Source organism: Drosophila takahashii, chromosome 3L (assembly GCF_030179915.1).
Source record: "Drosophila takahashii strain IR98-3 E-12201 chromosome 3L, DtakHiC1v2, whole genome shotgun sequence".
In the NCBI taxonomy this organism is placed as follows: Eukaryota; Metazoa; Arthropoda; class Insecta; order Diptera; family Drosophilidae; genus Drosophila; species Drosophila takahashii.
The window spans coordinates 4,233,252-4,253,079 of record NC_091680.1 but is presented as its reverse complement, the minus strand read 5'-3'; the positions used below and the strand labels follow the sequence as shown (position 1 = coordinate 4,253,079).

The following is a 19,828-nucleotide window of genomic DNA, read 5'->3' as shown; positions in this document are numbered from 1 at the left end:
TGAATTTATTGTTATTTTTTTTAGTGGTCTGTTTATTATATGTTTGTTAATTTTTGTATTAATATGAAAGTTAGCGGGACAGTTGGTTAGTGAGGAATCACAATTTCACTATAATTAAACCCTCTTTATAATAAAATCAAGTAAATGCAAAGCCTGTTTATTAATTTGATTATTAATAATAAGCCCCCTTTTTAGTACACATCACCTAGAACTCCCGATCTGGCAGCCCCAGAACCAGCGCGCACAGCTGGCAACCCTAGAACACATGTTGACAGCGCCCGCTTTTGGCGTTTTTTAGCCCCAAATCGACCTCGTTCTCGGCCCGTGTTTGCAACGAACGCATTAAAATTTTCGTGAAACTACAAGAACCCCAAAACCAAATCCCGGCCAGAGTTTGTCCAGCGGTGCAGCGAAGATCCCCGCAAGCCAGCCACATGAGGTCGTCGTTGGCAATTAACCCATAGGCATGCGAGCCGCCTAAAAAGCCGCCCCCGCTGTTGTTGTTGTTCCTGTCCACAGGCGTCTCTCTCTCTCGCTCTTGCATTGCCTTTGCGTTTGCCACCTAAAATATAATAGTAAACTAATAATCGTGATTAAAGCGCGACTAAAACGAGCAAATCGAGTGAACGCCGTGTGTGTGCTTGATTTTAAGTGCCGTGTAGCAACGGGAAAGCAACAACAAACACACACAACACACAAGGGTGATGCAGTTGAATTGCTAAACACAAGAAAACACCAAAAAAAAGAAGAGACACTGAAAGAAAAGCAGGCGGCAGTTCCATTTGCATTCCGCCCCGAAAGCTAACGGTAAAGCTAAAGCCACGTAGCCGCAACGTTGCCAGAAACGCCGCCAAGATGCCCAAAATCCATGTGAAGAAGCCGCTGGCGGGATTGGTCATCCGGAATCGAGCCCACAAGAGCAAGAGCAGTATCTTCACGGTGAGTTTATATCGCGAGTAGAGTGTATTATTCACGGATTTTCGGTTCCTATCGCATATAACCTTATCTATGGAATAGAACCGAGAACCGAGTGATTCAGCTAACGGCGTGTGCGCCTCGACACTCCAGCCGCGATTTGGGCATTAGTTTTAGACGTAATCGAGGTCTATCAAACGTTTCGGGTAATGACTACGCCAGCACTCAAATGTTTACTCAGTTGGGACGGGGCTTTTCACAGGGTATTGTGGTATTCCGACGTAGTCTTGAACTGTATTTATGTTTATAAATGAGGAATGATATGGAGTCTGCTGTGGGATTCGTATACCCTATAATATAATATATCCATAATTATGTTGATAAAGAAGTTCTAATGTGAAATATGCACTGTGTTTTAAGTAGAAAGGGAATTTAAAGAGATATTTGTAAAAAAAACTACAATTAATGTTTTTTTTAAGAACATTTTATTACCTTTATTATATTTTACGTGTTAAATATAAGATTTATAGAAATTAAACCAAGTATTTATCAGACACAAGTTTCTGTACAATTTGAATAAAATATATCTACGTATTTGTACCCCATTTTCAAGTACCTTTTTTCTTATCTACATGTGTTCGTGGGTACCCATAATTTTGAGCACGACTCTTTTACTTTAAGAATAATATTTTGAAAGAGGTTTAAGCTAATTGTATGACGAATTGCATAAGAAGGGCTTATCTTGCAAGAAATTTCCATTTAAAATGTCATTGCAATAAGTGAAATATTCTTATTTAAGTTTTAGAACTAGAACTAAGTAATACATCTACAAATATAATATTTTATGGTAAATCCTGTTTATTTTTCCCTGTGCACCTGTATTTTTTGTGCCCCACGGCGTAGAAAATGTGGCACTTTCCCATCGCTAATGACTAAGCACGGCCGCGTAAAGTTGATATCAACTGTAAGGGGGTGGTAAATGTGGCAGACATCAGGCGATTTCCACCAAGTTGCGATAATATCACAACAAGGTTTTCCCCAAAAATTGGGCTTTATTGCTTTAAAGCTCTGCACTGGAATATCGAAGTGCAGTAAAGGCATAAAACGTGATTGATAAGTGGGTTCTCCAATGAGTGACTCCTCCTTTCGACACCACTCCTCTCGAGCACCAGTTCCATTTTCTTATCCACATCCACATAAGTGTGTCACTAGCGATGTCGTAATCAATTCAACATCGGTGACCCCTCCGCTCTAGACAGCCAGATGAACCACTTGTGGTTGACTTTCGATTTCGTGGAGAAGCTGTTCCGTGGGTTCTGAGTTCTGTTGTTCTGGCTTCTGGCCTTTCGCTTTCTGTGCTCTTGTCGAGTGTTTTTCGGGTTTCTGGTTTTATTTTTATTTTCATACGGGGGGCCATTGAACCGTCTTTTGTTTACCTACAATAGTTCTTGCTTTTCCCGCACTAATGATCGACCATTTGGTTGGGAAATCAGTGCTCGTGTAAATATTACATTAGTCACCATTACTTTCCACCTCTACCCCTCTCCAAAAAAACACTCCCCTTTTGTAATAATGCCTGTAATTTCAGCTGTGAAATTAGGAACCTTTTTTCCCATGTCCAACCCATTTCGACCGGGTCATGCATATTTAATCCCTGACTAAAAGATAATTAGCCGCTGCTGGGAAATGGTTAATATATATAAAAACGGTAGCCAGTCTGCCGCCAAGCTCCCATTTCTATGCAACAGTTTTTCGATTTGCTGGAAAGCTTATGACGCCTGCGCCACGCTCTAATTTTCTTTCCTCATTTCCCTTGTATGTTTTCCTTTTATTTTCATTTGTTTTCTTGTGGTCTGATGGCCGGGAAACTTAATTAGGGGCTCGCGCCACGAGAGTTTAATTTTTGGAGTTGTGTTTTGTGACCTTGGTTAGGTGCTAATTATATTGCATAGGGCAGCCATTAGATGATATGCCGCCCAGGAGATTTCTGGTGAAAAAAGGAATCTACCATTTCCATGCTTTCTGGGAAATCATACATATTTTAATTACACGGCCCTCAAAAAGATATCAAAATATAAACACAAAATATGAAATATATAAATGAATATTTAATGGCCGTTTCCTCATCTTTAAATTTAAAGTAGGGTTAAAACTCTGATTTCCCATACGATTTTATAGTTTTAACCTTATTTTAAATTTAACAACCGGACGAGAAAACGGCGTCTTAATCTATCAAATAAAAATTAAAATTAATATTGAGGTTTATTTTCCAAACTATACTTAATGCTCATACTTCACATAATTTTAAAAAATTACTACTTATAAACAAGATTTTTAAAAAGCGAAATTTTAAATTACAAAATATATTTTAGTTCTTGCCAACCCATTTAGGTCAAGTTTTTCCCAATAGGGTTAATTATAAAATAATTGTTCCGTGTGCACTAATTACCATTGCCAAGCAATTAAATAATTTCCCTAGAAAAATGTCATACTTTTTTTTGTTGTTGATTCTTCTGAACTTTTTAGCAATAGTACCTTGTAGAAATATTTCCCGAACTGAGCTTTTGGCTGCGAGTTCAAAAACAAAAGCTGCTTCATTCATAAAACTCGGCGATAAGGCGCAGAAGCGAACAGGTGCCAAAGACAAAAGTAAAACCACAGAATGAAATGCGATGAGAGCGAGGAGGAAAATCCCTTTAGAGCGAAAGCTTTCGCGGAAACTCTCTCGGAAAATGCGAAGCCGGGAAAATGTGACATGCAACAACAGCAACAAGGCAAACAAACAAACAATGCTGAAAAGGTCCGAATGGTAATTGTTATGGGAAATTTTCGAGCACGCGAGAAAGCAGGTTTATGGAGCAAATCAGCGAAGGAAAGTGAAAGAATCGAAAGTTAGGAGGGGATAGAGGGGATATTTAATTCACTTTAATGGGAAATCTCAATTAAGAGATATACATATATAAAGTTATTTATAAGAACCAAAATAATATATTGTATTTTTTTCTATATGATATGATATATTATTTAAACCTGTGTACATTCCTTAGAATAATTTATAAACCCGCTGAAAGAGAGACAGATTTTTTGTGAAAATGCCAAAGAGCTTTTCCGAAAGTACCAAAGCTCTGGGCTAGCGTGTTTGCGTGTGAAAAACGCGAGGAGGAAAAGTGCAAGCAAAAGGAAAATGAAAATGCTCAGGCAGACGCTTTTCCAGCTGAGTACGGCGCAGCGTGTGGAAAAGCGCACATCGCAGAAGCGCACATTTTGTCGCGCTGTGTAAATCAAACTACAAAAAAAAAAGAAAACTAAACACTTAACAATTTCCACGCGTTTTCCCATTCGTGTCGACTTTTCGCTTTAATTATATCGGATCGCCGCCATAAAACATGTGCAATTAAATCGAGCCTAACTACAAATTCCGTGAAAAGTGTGTTGGTTTTTGTGCAAATTCAAATGATTTAAAAGTTGAAAATTGATGGAGACTTCTGAACTTGAAATGCTTCTCAATTTGCTGACCCACTCAATTTGCTTTTGCTTTCAGCTTTCCGCCCACTCGGAAAAGTGTCGGAAAAACTGTCCCGTTACGCAAAACTGTAACACAACCACCCACTCTTGTTGTTATTCTCGGTTCAATTATGTTTTTTTGTTCATGAGATCAGACAATATGTATCTCTAGTTTTTCTTCTTGTTATTCTGTGTTTTTTTTTGGCTCGGGAAAACACCAAATGTGGCTGAGAATTTTCCCCTTGGTAGCGGAATTTCCTTCAGCCTCTCGTGTTACTGATTTCCTTTGTTCTTTGCCCGCCTGACGCACACACAAAAAGAAAAACAAAAATGGAAATGAAAATGAAAGAAGAAAAGTAAAAGCCTCGACGGCTTTCCTTGAAGAAGGTCACTCGAACTGGGCGTCCTTTTCGCCCATTTTTCCGATCCTTTTAATTATTTTTCTTGCCGTTTTTTCCTTGACCAGCATGCTGCTGTTTAATGTTCTGAGAATTTCGCATAATTTCGTACGTATTTAGCGCTCGTAAAATGAATTTTTATTGCTGATGGGCTTCTGGTTCTAGAGATTCTCGTTTAATGGGGCTCACATAAAATCTAAGATAGTATTACCCGCAGTGCAATAAGATTTGCATTCTATATATATTAAAGAGTATTTTTTGCCTCATACTTTACAAAGAAAAAAATCTCTTTTTATCACATAACCAAGGTTTATTTGTCTAACCAAATTTGCTTGACAAACGAACAAAGGTCAATAAACCTTTGCCAAGACACTTTTTATGTGTTTTTTTTTTGCTAGAAAAGCGAAAAGGAAAAAGTCTGCCACGCATAAATTTCCTTCCTCATCCTTTTCTTTTCACGAATCTGCGGATTGAGTCGTGAAGCCAGGGCAAATATTTGCCAAGTCGGAGGCTCGAATACCAATCAATTATGGCGAAACTTCGTTCGCCACATGAGTGGCGGCTCAAGTCTTGGAAAACGCCGTTAGATAACACACTGCCATCCATAAATTATCTACCCAATTCCGAGGCTTTGTTTGGGCTCCACCCGGCTTTTTGTTGAGGAACCTTTTTTTTTTGTGGAGTTGGGGGCTATTGTCTCATAGACATGCCGCAGTGGGTATAGTGTCAACTGCAGCACTACACAATGTGGGATCCCTTCTGCCACAAATCTGGGCATATTTCATACTTCACTAAATAAAAGGTTGGGTCTAAACTTTTACACTTCACGTGAAAGTTTGAGGATTTCTTATAAGGTGTTGTAAGAAAAAATGTTCTAAAAAGTTTGTACAGAATAGGCCATATTTTATTGTGCCCTTTTTTAATTAAAGAACTTTTTTCTTCAACATTTCAAACAAATTTCAAGAGTTAAGAAAATTAGGGTTTTTAAAGTATTATAGATATATTGAAATTACTTTTATCTTATTGAATATCCATTAAAATGCATTTAAAAGTCTTTAAAAGTCTTTAACGAACGATTACGATTAATTACGTTTAAACAAGACTTCTCACTACAATATTTCCCATTACCATCAATATTAAACACATATATTTTAATAAAGTATAATATACAACTTTTTTAAGCTTTGCTGGGTGTAAACACTTAACATGAACATAAAGTTTTCCCATTAAATCAACGAAACTCTGAAGAAAACATTCAGAGGAAAAATGTTCTGATGTTTCAACAACGAATTTAAAATTAATATATATTTATTTTTATATATTATATATTTTTCTTGAGCCTTTTTTAGAGCAATTGTTCGATGATTTTTAAATCCCTATAGAGAAACCTGAGTTGCCAACACCATGCGAAAGGAATTATCTAAGCAAAGTAGTGCGATTCGTTGGGGGCTATGTCGTTTTTGGCGTTTCTGGCATTTTGGCCGCGTGCCAAGCCTCCGAGGAATCGCTTCCGTTGTCTCCTTATGCAAATTAACTGCACGACTTCCGCCGATGATGCAGTCCTCCTTTCGTGCTGCAGCTTTTATTTTTATTCAGTCCTTTTGCGGTTGTTGCATCGCTTTCGTTGTTCGTCGTTGTTGTGTCAACACTTTTTGGGCAACAGTTCAAGAATCATAAATTTATTAAAATTGCTTGTGTTTCGTGTTTGCCAGTCAGTCAGTTTGTCAGTTGGTTTGCCGTGCTTGGTGCGGTATGCAAGGTCAGCTGGGTGCTCGGAATCGAATTTAGATTCGGATCGGGTTAGCTTTCGGGTGGTCTGATGATGGGGGGTTCGTTTCGGTGCATCATCGCCGCTAATCAATAAGAGACGCCATTTGGTTTGGTTTGGTTTGGTCTTTTTTCATCTATTGTTTCTGTGCTGCTGATGAAATCCCAGGTCATTTTGGTAGGGATTGCGTTGATTTCATGTTTTTACTGCCAGCACTGCAATTTCCATTATCTTACTGCCGGAATCTGTGTGTGCGTGGAACAGAACCCCCCTTACTAAATCAATAAAGAGTACACACATAAATCATGTGGCTTACTGCGGACAGCCTGTGGTGTCCTGCGTCCTTTTTGATTATAACTATGCTCGGAACTCGGTCAATATTTAATTTACGGACTTGAACCCTTTAAAAAAACAATTAAGCTTATTTAAATCGGAGAGGTTTATTGAAATAGAGAGGATTTAAATTTTTAGTTAATGCTGAGATGCTTTAAAAAATATTACTAACATCTATTTTTAATAAGAAATATTTCAATCATAAATTATATTCGATTTTTCGATAAAAACTCACTTAAGTTTAAAAGAATGCCATGTTTATTTTGCTATTTTTCTATTTTGCTTGTAGTTTTCGGTCCAAAGACATCTGTTTCTTTTCTAAGATCTCGATAAAAAGCGGCACTTTTTGATATCTCTTGTTTCTAAGAATTGGTTTTTTGATAAAAATGGTGTACTGAAAATATAAAATAAAAACATTTCATATTTTTCTAGCATTTTGTTTCCTTTTGTTAAGATTTGTCAAAAATATGTATTATTTGTGGTATCCGGTTCCAAGACATCTTTTTCCTTTTCTAACTTCTCGATAAAAAGTAAACATTTTCGACATCTCTGGTTCTAAGAATTGGCTATACATATTAGAAACATTCCCTACTTTTCTACCATTTTGTTTCCTTATTTTATGGACATACTTATTTATTTTATTGCAATAGATTTGCGATAGCCAATCGATAGAATTGATTATGCTCATAAGCCAGTGGGGCTTTCGATGTGCCAACCCAGAAATTCAGTGAGCTCTAAACCATCCATTTCCCATCCCCATCCTCGTTTTCATCCTGCTGGGCCCAAACCAATTTAGCCGCTGCAGCCGTCCCAGCTTGACACTTTCTGGCCAACGTTGTTGACAAACTATTTTTAATATTGAAAGGCGGCAGGCAGCGTTTGCCACGTGTGTATATGTATTGGTAGGCTAATGTGAGCCAGCACATTACGTATACGTATTCGTATAGGAATACGTATCCGCAGCGTTGCACGCGCGCTGCAGGCTTTGAATTGAATTTCAACAGCATCTGCTTTGGCTTCTCGCCTCTTTCTCTTTATTTCCTTTTTTTCCTTTTTCTATTTGCCTCCGCTCTTGCACTCACATGACCTTGGTGCTTGGGAATGCTCTCCATTAGCCGCCAGTCGTCAGCAAGTCCGTTTCTCATGTGGGCTGACATTTGGCATCATGGATGGCCTGGCGGAAGATGAAAGATGAAAGAGCATCGTTGGTCGTTGGATGGTCCCCACATGCGCGTTTTCAGTTTCACTTTGAAGCCAAAGAAATTTAAAACGTTGCTGTTGAATGTTAGTTAGGGGAAAAATTGGAAAACCATATTTTTAACTCATTTTAATAACAATAAAGTTTATTTTAGGATAGGACGATAAAGTTTTAACTGTTATGAGAAATTTCTAATTTCTAAGAAAAACTTTTTATTATCCAAAAACATTAGAATAATAGATGATACAAACGTATTCTTGAAAGTAGAAATACTATAAAATATAATCTCTTAACAAAACTATTTATTATTGGAAAACATTAGAATTATATTTTTTAAATAGTGCTTTAAAAATATAACTTAATATGAAATTAATCCAAGCAGTAATCAATAATTTCTAGAGATGACTTTTCTATAAATTCTCCCTTTGAAATTAAGTTATTTTTCGTTCTCCAAATCCCTTGCCTCAACTTTTAAAACAATAAACCAAGATAGAAGCAGGTATACAGGAAATTTAATGGATTCCGTTCATTGTTTGCTTTTAATACCCCGCGTTTTCGGGGTGCTTACTCTTGCCAAAAGAGCGGCTGATTGATTTGTGTGCCGTCAGGCTTGCTGGAATATTTTTAATTAAAATTGCGACAGTGTTTCCCGCCCGCTAGAAAGTCCTCTGCTTGAGATTCCACCTGCTAACACCACCTGCCAGCCGCCCACGCGCGATAATCTTTGACTTTGGCATGTGGAACGGCTGAAAGGACGACGAAGAGAAGACCGGAGAAATGCCGGGGAGCAGGATATTCCACTTTAAGGCAAACTTCTGCGTTGCCAACGCGCGTCCTTGGTGCTTGGGGCTTTGGCCTACTTTTCAATAAAGCCACAACAATGGAGTTTTTGCCAGTTATTGGCCATTGTGTCTGGTGGTCTTGGTCCTATTGCGAAATCCAAATCGAAATCAAGAGCGCCACGTGCGCAGAACTTCTAAGGAAGGAATGGGGATGTACATAGCTCCACAAAAATACAATCTAAAAAATTTGAATAAAACTGCTGATTTATGAATCCAATGGAATTTTTTGCACATTTTATATTTTTACACGCTGAAAATTAAAGTAGTTAAATACAAAATAGTCATATAATTTTTACAAAAACATAGAATTTATGTTAATTAATTTTAAATTTTTACATTAATTGATCAAAATTAAAATGAACTTGGTATTATATAATTTAAAATAATGTTAAAGTTACTTTTGGAAATTTAAAAAAAAGTGTAGTTCACACTTCACAGCCATATTTTGACACATGGAATAAAATCTAAACTTTTGTAGCAACTTTTGTACTTTTCTCACTGTGGAGCTAAATGCATTTTAATGGAGTTTAGATTGGGTCACGAATAGCGTTGGTTGGTGAAATGTTGGCCCCCAACTTGACCTTGGCAACCTTTTTCTATATATTTTAATTTTTTTTTGCATGTCCTTTGGGCCGCTGCTTCACCATCATATGGAATTTTCCCCCGACTGATTGCCCATGACCGGCAAGATTAATTAGCAAAAAAAAATAAGCAGAAACCTTAAAACACAAACAAAATTCGCTACGAATTACATTTGAGGGCACGTAATACCCGCCAGTGGTTAGCTCACATCCCATTTTAGCCGGCTTTTCAATTTGGCAGTAGTCGGTAGTCAGTAGCCCAGCCCAGCGACTAAAAATTCGCTAGGTTCTTTTTTGTGACATTAATGAAAGGAAAACATGGAAATGTATTTTCCAGCATGTCTCTTGTTGCCAAATCGTTACGCCATCGGTGGACTTGTTGTCTGTTTTTCATTTTGTTCATTTGTTTTTTGTGCTGTGCCCCCAAAACGGATGCCTGTCCGTTTGTTTTTCCTTTTTTTCAGCCCAGTCTTTTCTCCTTCCCTTTTTTTTTTGCCTTGCTGCTCCTGTCAAGGTCGCTCCTAATGCCTTTTGATGCGACACATGCAGCCATGTGAATGGAACTCAATGGAACTCCTAGATCCTCCCGTTGTTCATTCATTCTCCCGTTGATTGGCGATGACTTGGCAGCTGGCGTTTCCTTCGCTTCGTTTCGGACAACAGGCTGTCCTGCAACAGGATTGCTTAGTCCAAGTCCAATCCTTTTTTGTCCGTTTGCCAGGAAATTGAATTTGTGCCGAGCGTTCGCCGGCCTGCACTTGACCCGATTGCTGCTTCTCACGGACTGACTGACCAGCGGTCTAGCGGTCAGGTCATCACCAGCCACGTCACCATGATTTATGCACAGCGGTCTCGAGCTCAGTTCGGGTCAGTTTAAATGGGTTTTATCCAACTAATTCCACGCACAGCGCTCGACGGACAGCGGAGGTTTATGCGTAGTTAAGTTTGAGAACTTTGAAAAATATTGAACATTTTGAAATATACATTTTATTAATTGTTTATAAGCTGATAATTATCAATTTTGTATATAAAAAGTATTTAAATCTCTTAGAAGAACTGAGAACAGAAAAAAAAGCCAAAATCAAATGTTCTTATTCTTATTCGAGAAAAAATGTTCTTGAAATCAAGACGAAAACACTCTTGAGTTTCCTATATAAGATGAATAAAGAATCTTGATCTTGAGAATTTGAGATTTGTTAATCTTCAGATCGATAGAATAGATTTTATCCTCACTTATTTTAAACAGAGCTTTAGATATTGATGTTTTTATAATCATTTAACTATTTTTCAGTACACTTTATAATTGTACACAAACCACATTATATTTATATTGTAACCTTCACTTTTTATCAGTTAGTTTTTCTTAAACCCCCTATTCGCCTACTTAGTCACACGTTATTATATTTACATGCTTTATGGCATTTGTGCCCAGAACATTTTCGTCTCATCTTTTCGGTACTTTGTTAAGCCAAAACAAGTAGTCAGAGCATAATTGCCGAGACGAGAGGCCAGATAACAATCAATTCCATGAGGTTCGGGTAGCAAAAACATTTCCATTGTACTGCAGACCGCTGCTTCTCATTTGCTTTTAGCGAGAAACAACTTTCATCATCGTTGTTGTGTGGAGCTCATCTATTTGATATGTGCGACAATTACTTTTGGGCTTTTTTTATGATGGCTCCCCGTAGCACCATGTAGACTTTTGCTTACGTGAGAGGCACTTTCGGCTGATGTGGTTAATAGAATTGTCAATTTTGGATGGCTAGATAATGGCAATAAATGTGTGGGCTTTGCAATTAATGTTCGATTTCTGTATACCCTACACTCAGAAAATGAATCGCCCTGAATTTTAGAAAATCGCCTATGGATTTGCTTCACTGGCGATTTTTTTCTTTAAAATAAAAAAATTTTCTACTGGTAAAGAAAATTTTCTTCCAATTAATCAAAATTCATTAAATTCAAGAAATATTCCAGAAATATAGAAAAAAATCGCCAGTAAAGCAAATCCATAGGCGATTTTCTAAAATTTTTTTTTGAGTGTAGTTATACAATTTAATAAATTAATTATACATTTTTTTGGACTTTAAAAAACAAAAGTCTCATTGTTTTTCCAAAAAGTAAAACATGTATTACTCATTTCTATTCCACAAATAAATTCCAGATTATAAATATTTAAAAAACATAAAAAATGGTTAATTTCAATTCGTTACTTGCTTTGCAATCCATCTCTTTTCTCCATTGAGTGCCTCTTTTTGTGGCTCTTTCTAAATAAGCTCCACAGCAGGTGGACACATGAGGTTCTCTCGGTTTTGTGGAGCTTCCGCTCGCTGGAGAACTGGAGAGCTAGAGAACTAGAGAACTGATAAACTGGAGCGTCCCAAACGATCCACTTAGTGAGTCGCGAACATTGAAACGCAGCAGACGTCCCGGTTTTTTTGGGGGTAAAAACAATCGAGATATATGAACAGCTTTGTCAGAGTTGGAGATGTTTTTGATTCACATGTTTGTCAAAATTCTAGGTGATTTTTTTTGTGCTTATTTAATTAAAATTTGAACGATTGATATTCGCGGTTTAAGAATTGTTGTGAACTAAAGTGAGAGTTCAGGAATATAGAAAAAATCGCCGGGTATGTGTGTTTATTTCACGATTTGCAGACCGGATAATTTACAAAACAAAAGAAGAAAAGAAAAACACATCTCTATCCAACTGAAATTGCTGTGAATCGCCAAGCAGACTTGATTTTCCATTTATTTCACTTTGATGTGCTTCGATTTAAATTGCTTCGGTTTGCTGCTCGTTTCGCTAATGTTGATCGATCTATTTACGAGCCTATAATCAAGCTTGTGGCTGCGATTTACACCGGGGTGCTAAAATCGCCACAAAGCAATGGCATTAAGTGCGGGGCCAAATTGGCTTTTAGCGCGATCTTTATATTTCTGGGCCAAGCAAATATGTGGATAACACAGATTCAGATTGAAGTAAAAAGCATACTTTGTGGCGTCTTAAAGGATTAGTAATCAGTTATCTAAATATTATAAGTTAAATGAAGATTAATAAAAAAAATTTCTGACAATCCTAAGATCAATTCGATCTTAAATTCCCAAAACCAAGAATACTTTTTTCTAGAAATACAAAATCACTTAAAATCAACACGAGTTTTTAGTAAAATGTGGCAATCAAAAAAATTAATTTTATTATTTCCGATGATGTTAAGATCGATACGATCTCAAATTCTTAAAATCAAGATTACTTTCTTCTCAAAAAACAAAATCAATTAATCAAAATATGAACTTTTATATCCATTAACAATAGTTTTTAGTAAAATATAGTAAGGTTCCTTCACTTTGAGGTTTTACTATGTCTTATAGATACACGATCTCCATAAAGAACTTCCCCCGGGTGGACAGCTGAAAGCAAATCGCGTATTTCGAGTGAAAACCAATGAGTAAACGGCAATCGGTTGGCCAACTTTAATTGCAGCTAGAAAAGTGCCTCCAAACTGAACAGCAGTAGCAGTAGCAGCGGAAACATTGTGTTTAAGTCAAACAAATGATAAGATAAACGAGGAGATAAGCGGTGAGGAGAGACAATCCGGAAAGCATCCCCAAGAAACAGAACCAAAAAGCATCATAAATCACCCTACATATATGTTCGTGGACCCGTGGCAATGGAAATAAGTGTGAAACCAGAGCCCAGAAAACCAGACACATTTACGAATAGGAAGACAAGCAGCTAGAGGAGATCAGGGATCAGTGGTGACCATGCGCAGCGGGCGGAACTATGTCCAGCGGCAGAGCGAAACGCTGGAGAGCAGCTTTGAGCTGGAGGAGCCGGAGGATTACGAGCAGGAGGATTCCGAGGGAGGAACTAAGGGAAGGAAGGATCGCCAGGAGTCGGGCGAGCAGACCGACACACTGAGCACCCACAGCAGCAGTTCCACGCCGACGACGGCGGATGTGGCCGATGTGGAGACCATCAGCTCCCTGCCCCTCTCTCCTCCTCCCGTCTCCGCCTTTGGCGTGGGGATTCATGGCAATCAGCTGGTCAAGCGGCACTCGCCGCTGAAGGATCAGCAACATCAGCGGCAGCAGGCGGACAGCAGCTCCTCCAACTCCAGCGAAAGTCAGCAGCCCGATCTGGATGATGTGCCCACGGTAAGTGGGTGCGATCTGGGACACAACGAACCCTCTAATCCAGCGTCCAACTCCTCCTCCTCCTCATCCACATCCTCCTCTTCCACGACCCCGCAGACATCGCGGTATGCAGCTGCAGCGGCACATCCAAGCGCTGCCTTTGCGGAAACGGCGGCCACCTCGGGATCGGGAGGAGCTAGAGCAAGTGGAGGAGCAGCTGCCCATAGGCGCACCCATTCGGCGGCGTCCTACATCTCGATGAGATCGCAGGGCGGCAACTCGGAGGCGCCGCCAGAGCGACCAAAGCGCAACCGATTCTTCGAGTGGATCAGGGTTGTCTGCAACATCTGCTGCTGCAAGGTATTTCTAAATATCATATGAGGGTTTTAATCTAAGAGGAGGGGTCATATCAATTCTTTAACTATTTTACAAAGCAATTTAACTTTTATGTTTAATTAGATTAGTACTAAGGATTAAAGTCTACGCTTTATAAAAAAATTATATTTAAAAAAAAACTGGGGTATCATAATATCTATTATATGATAATATTTGAAACCTTTTTACCATTTATTATCATATTATTACAAAGCAATTCTACATTTGCTTAATTATTATTAAATTACATTTTAAATCATATTTCCAATTTTGAGTTCTCCATCGAGTTAAGAACATTTTTGTCAGATTTACTGCTTTATCGAGTGCTCTTTCTGACAATAACCAGATAAGGTCTATCATATGTAAGATAAACATTTAGTTTACATGGAATGAGAACAATTTATCTTACAGATAACACTTATCTTAGACCTTGTAACATTAAATTCGATTAAAACGTCGAAAATATTACTTTTAGAAAAGATATTAATAGAGTTGTTATTTACTTACTATTGATACAATTTTATTGTATGGAATATACAACTACTGAACCGAAAATCATCAATCAAGAGCTATAAAAAGCCAACAATTTGAGGCAATTTTCTCGTAAAAAGTATAATCTCTAGGTACTGTTAGAGCCCTAACGTATATAAATCATAGTTATAATTCTATGGTAGAATAAGTAAAAACTAAACGAATATAATAATGGTGTAAACGGGGAAATAAGGAAAAATCGGATTGTTCCGGTTATCAACGAAGGTTTCTAGTTAAATGATGGGTCTCATTATTATCAATTAAAGTTTCTAGTTAATTAGATGTGGTAAATATAAAATTCAATACAACTCATTGGACGTCGCATTTAACCCTAGAATGGCTTAATTATTTTGTGTAAGTGAATAATACATTTTAAGTATGAGTAAATAAGACAAACTAGTTTAAAGAAATTAAAACAAAAAAGTAAATAAATTATTTGCTAACGATTTCTTTTTAATCAGTCAGTTAATTATAAGTCATTTTAGTATCTAGTGTCGTAAAACAGAGATGATATCAGAATGATAAGTCTTACAGTTTTTATAAGGAAAGTTAGCCTAGCCATTTTCCCATTTTTATGATCAGCATAAAGGCAGTTTGATTACTTTTAAAAAATCAACGCCTGCATTCAATTGGGGTTTCGTCTTCTATTTATTGATGCGCGACAAAACAAATCAGTTGGCGGCATTCCGAATCCATCGCCGTCGCCGCCTCGTGTGACATTGGGCATTTAACGAGCTCAAACAATTTCGCATTTAGTACAATTTATTTTTAGCTGACTCTCGGGATGGAACTCAAATGTTTACAAATAAAGGCGGCAGTCCGCTTAAATTGGCCGGGGGCCTCAAAGGGTTAATGCGGCATTGTTGTCGCCTTATCAACTGATTGGGTTGGTCGGTTGGTCGTTTGGCTGGTTGAGTTCATAACGATGACGCACTCACTCGGTGGCTTTGGGTGCGTCGCCAGTGCATCCTGCAATTATGCCAATTGGCAGCGGCCACGACTCTTTACTTAGCTGATATCTATCTGTATCATATATATCCCATATAATTACTAATGAGGTCTCTAATTTAATCCACAGAGTTCCGGAATCGGGGAGCCGAGTGTTCATCATGCGCTGGTTGTGATATTTCTAGAGTTCTTCGCCTGGGGTCTGCTGACGATGCCCATAATATCGGTGAGTTTTGGGATAAATAGAGCTACAAATACTAGAACTTGAAAAATATCGAGATTATCGATAATTTCGATATTATCAAACATCGATGTTTTATAATGTTTTATTATAAACTTATAACATTTTCCTTGAAAACATCGATATTATCGATACAATATTGTGAACATATCGAAAATATCGATATTTTCAAGCTCTGCAAAATATTCAAAATATTAATTCCTTTTCATTTTACCCCTTCTTTCAGACCCTCAACCAGACGTTCCCGGATCACACATTCCTCATGAACGGCCTGGTCATGGGCATCAAGGGGATCCTCTCGTTCCTGTCGGCGCCTCTGATCGGCGCCCTTTCGGACATCTGGGGCCGAAAGTTTTTCCTATTAGTCACAGTATTCTTCACCTGCCTGCCCATACCGCTGATGTCCATCAATACGTGGTGGTTCTTTGCCATGATCTCAATAAGCGGCGCCTTCGCCGTCACCTTCTCGGTGGTCTTTGCCTATGTGGCGGATGTCACCACGCCGGAGGAGCGATCCAAGGCCTATGGCCTGGCCTCGGCCACCTTTGCCGCGAGTCTGGTCATCTCGCCGGCTCTGGGCAATGCCCTGATGGAGATGTACGGCGACACGCTGGTCGTGGCCCTCTCCACGGCCATTGCGCTGTTGGATGTCTTTTTCATCCTGGTCGCTGTGCCGGAGAGTCTGTCGGAGAAGATGCGGCCGGCCTCGTGGGGAGCGCCCATCAGCTGGGAACAGGCGGATCCTTTTATGGTAAGGGGAAGCTATAGATATCTAAAGAATGTTTATACCCGTTACTCGTAGAGTAGTAACGGCTAGAGTCGATCTAGCCGTCTGTCTGTCCGTCCGTATGAACGCTGAGATCTCGGAAACTACAAAAGCTAGAAGGTTGAGATTTCCCACACATATTCTTTGGCTTCCTACGCAGCGCAAGTTTGTTTCAGTTGAGCGCCACGCCCCCTCTAACGCCCACAATCGCCCACAAACTATTTTTTAAGATTTTAAAAATGTATAAAAGCAATTTAATATTGTTTATAAATACCTATCGAAATGTAGAAGACATTTTTCAAATCGGACCATTCATCGCACTCCCTGAGTGATGGGTATTAGATAGTCGGGACACCAACCCGATTATAGCGTTCTCTCTTGTTACTTATTAACTATGGTAACTTCTTTTTCCAGGCTCTTCGCAAAGTGGGCACCGATAAGACCGTGCTGATGCTCTGCCTCACCGTGCTGTTATCCTATCTGCCCGAGGCCGGGGAGTACTCCTGCATGTTTGTCTATCTGAAGCTCAAGATGGGCTTCAACTACGTGGAGGTGTCCGTCTTTATAGCCATAGTTGGCATCCTCAGCATCACAGTGCAAGTCACACTGGGCTCTTTCATGCAGTGAGTTTGGATTTACATCTTTTGTGTGGTTTATTTCTAATTCTTTTCTTTTTTTCAGGGTGTTTGGGGCCAAGCGCACAATCATTATGGGCCTAGCCCTGGAAATTGTGCAGCTGCTGTGGTACGGCTTTGGCAGTCAAAAGTGGTGAGTACTTCACAAAGATCTCTTGAAGAAATTTGAACTAAATGTGTATGCTTTCTTACTCTAATAGGATGATGTGGTCGGCTGGCGTGGTGGCTGCCCTGGGCTCCATCACCTATCCCGCCATCAGCGCCTTTGTATCCCTCTACGCGGCTCCCGAGAGTCAAGGTGAGTTTGTTAGTCTATACAGATGTTCCAAGTAGATCTTTACTATATCATATCTTTTATCATAGTATGCCATGAAATTTCTGATTTGTTTAATTCAATTCTATGTGAAATAAATTGAATGTTTTTCTAATTCCTTTCGAATTGAATGAATGAATGAATAATTTTTATAAATTTTCCAGATTTTTTTTGCGCTTTTTTTTTTAAACAAAAAGTATAAAATTTTAAACAAATCAATGTTAACTATATAGTAAATAAAATTAAAGGCAGATTTAATTACAAAATTATGGCCCTTTCTTCTTCAAAAGAAATTGTCGTTTGAATTATTTCGGAATTTATGCCATTCATTCATTCAATTCTATTAAACTCAAAATTAAAATTCATTTAATTCTATTTAACTCAAAATTCTAATTAATTTATTAACACATACAAAAAATTCAAAATAATTCATTGAATACATTCATGCAGGGCTCCAATCTTTACTAACTCAAATATGCCCCTATTTTCAGGTGCTGTCCAGGGCATGATCACAGGAATGAGGGGCCTGTGCAATGGCCTGGGGCCGGCGGTGTTCGGCGTCGTCTTCTATCTGTTCAACGTGGACCTGAACGACGACCACGACTCGCATGCGAAGAGCAGCGGCAGCAGGGCGACGAATGTGGAGAAGATTTCGCAGCATGTGCCGGGACCGCCCTTCGTTTTCGGCGCCTTGTGCGTCTTCTGTGCCATAATAGTAGCGGCGTTCATTCCGGAGGGTCAGACCTCCACCTTGGAAAAGAAACGTAAGGGTTTTGGTAGACCTAATCCTATCCACTTATCCACAACCTATCATCCCAGGGCAAAATGCAACGATGGCGACTTAGTCATGAATAAAATCCAATTCCTAGCGTGATGTAAATGCTGACCTTTCTCCGTTCTTTCGTTTCTCAGGTGCCTCGCTCGATGTGCAGTACGAGATTGAGACGGGCCACAAGGCGCCCAGCTCCCTGGCGCCGCTCATCCGCTCCGACTCGCTGGCGCAGCTGTAGTGCTCCATCGCTCCATCGCCGGCATCGTCGTCCTATTCCCACACACACACAACTTGAACTTGAACCCAGCTGGTGGCTATAGAGAGATACATACGTATAAGCAGTGTTAAGGAGTTAAGGATGATTTTGTAACTGTAACAAATGCTGTAACTAGTTTGGCTTTAGTTTCCGAGTCTATTAGGTGCATATACATATACATACATATATATATATATATATCGCAGATCAGGCCGAGATGATGTTATTGTTTACGTGGTTAGATCTTCGTTTTTACCATAGTTTCCGTTAAGTGCACCAATCCACAAACCACCTCAGCCCAATTATATTTCGTAAATTAATTTATTATTGCCTAAGTAACGTAGTCACTTATATATTCGATTGGATTGGCCCATGTGCTTGCCCGCTTTTCCCGCTTCCTTTGCTTTTGAAACTGTTGGTTCTCTTCGGGTTGGGATTACATCACAGCAGACAGACAGACAGACAGTCAGACAGGTGTTAGAGCTAAAAAAGAATAATGTTTTGCAACAACAACAAAATAACTGCCAAATAAAACAAAAGAAAATAACAAAAGTAAGTGTAATTCGAAATCTTCGGATGAAAACGCGTAAATTCAGCACAGCACAACATTTTCTGAATATCGATCGCATTTCCAGTTGGGCTTACAAACACACACTTTTCTGTTTACCTCCCCGCCCCCAAAAAAAAAGCCGTTTAGTTACAACAATTAAGAAGAGAATGGAATCCAAATAAACTGAATACTAAGCTTTACTTTGAAAATTGTAGTGATTTAAAGTCTAAACTCTAAAAAAGAAGAAAGAATTGAAAATTATAACGAATCGGGTCACAAACTAGGCGACTTTAACCATGATATATACAAGATAAATATGTGTATGTATATATAGGGAGATATATATATATGTATGGGTACTGACACAAATCGAAAACGTTTTTAATTTAGCTAAATGCGAACCTATGTGCAACGCTGTAGTTTTTATTTTGATAGAGCAAGGATAACGCCGAGAGCCTTCAACAAAGTCAATGCTTGAACGTACATATAGGGAGCACACATGTGCATGTGTATGTATAGAACTATAGGATATCAAAGTTATATTTTTCGAAGTTGCTACAACCGTGTAAAGTTTCCCCACTTCCCACTCCTCCCACAAAAGAAAGAAAAGAGCATGCAGACGTACATAGGACTTACATACACATCCACCCGTGTGGGCAGAGGCAAGGTCAATGGAGTAGCGACGTGGCGACCCCAAAAGGTAAAAATCGGGGGGCCGCGACACACAGTATACAAGAAAACTGAACCCAAATTTTGATTGTAAATTAT

The 19,828-nt window shown here is 38.8% G+C and overlaps 1 protein-coding gene across 5 annotated transcripts; it reads left to right on the top strand.

The window, feature by feature from the left end:
* Positions 1 to 284: 284 nt before the first annotated feature.
* LOC108059933 (hippocampus abundant transcript 1 protein) lies at positions 285 to 19,269 on the top strand. Of its 5 annotated transcripts, XM_044394328.2 has the most exons (10): positions 12,027 to 12,166; positions 12,909 to 13,694; positions 13,791 to 14,033; positions 15,658 to 15,753; positions 15,995 to 16,519; positions 16,949 to 17,157; positions 17,216 to 17,302; positions 17,370 to 17,467; positions 17,974 to 18,246; positions 18,395 to 19,269. In XM_044394328.2, exons 2-10 carry the CDS (start codon positions 13,302 to 13,304, stop codon positions 18,490 to 18,492), a joined length of 2,022 nt encoding a protein of 673 aa, XP_044250263.1. In that variant the 5' UTR covers positions 12,027 to 12,166; positions 12,909 to 13,301; the 3' UTR covers positions 18,493 to 19,269. The 5 variants fall into 5 exon arrangements, with proteins under 5 accessions (XP_017000909.1, XP_044250263.1, XP_044250262.1 ...); XM_044394327.2 differs by having other exon boundaries at positions 13,021 to 14,033; XM_070215828.1 differs by having other exon boundaries at positions 12,909 to 14,033.
* The last annotated feature ends 559 nt before the right edge of the window (positions 19,270 to 19,828 follow it).

What these genes read in the sequence shown, in the direction of transcription:
- LOC108059933 (XM_044394327.2), top strand. Translation starts at nt 13,302, where the DNA reads ATGCGCAGCGGGCGGAACTATGTCCAGCGGCAGAGCGAAACGCTGGAG. An exon ending in ACACTGGGCTCTTTCATGCA is followed by an intron (nt 17,158 to 17,215) that starts GTGAGTTTGGAT and finishes TCTTTTTTTCAG; the next exon opens with GGTGTTTGGGGCCAAGCGCA. An exon ending in CTCCACCTTGGAAAAGAAAC is followed by an intron (nt 18,247 to 18,394) that starts GTAAGGGTTTTG and finishes TTCGTTTCTCAG; the next exon opens with GTGCCTCGCTCGATGTGCAG.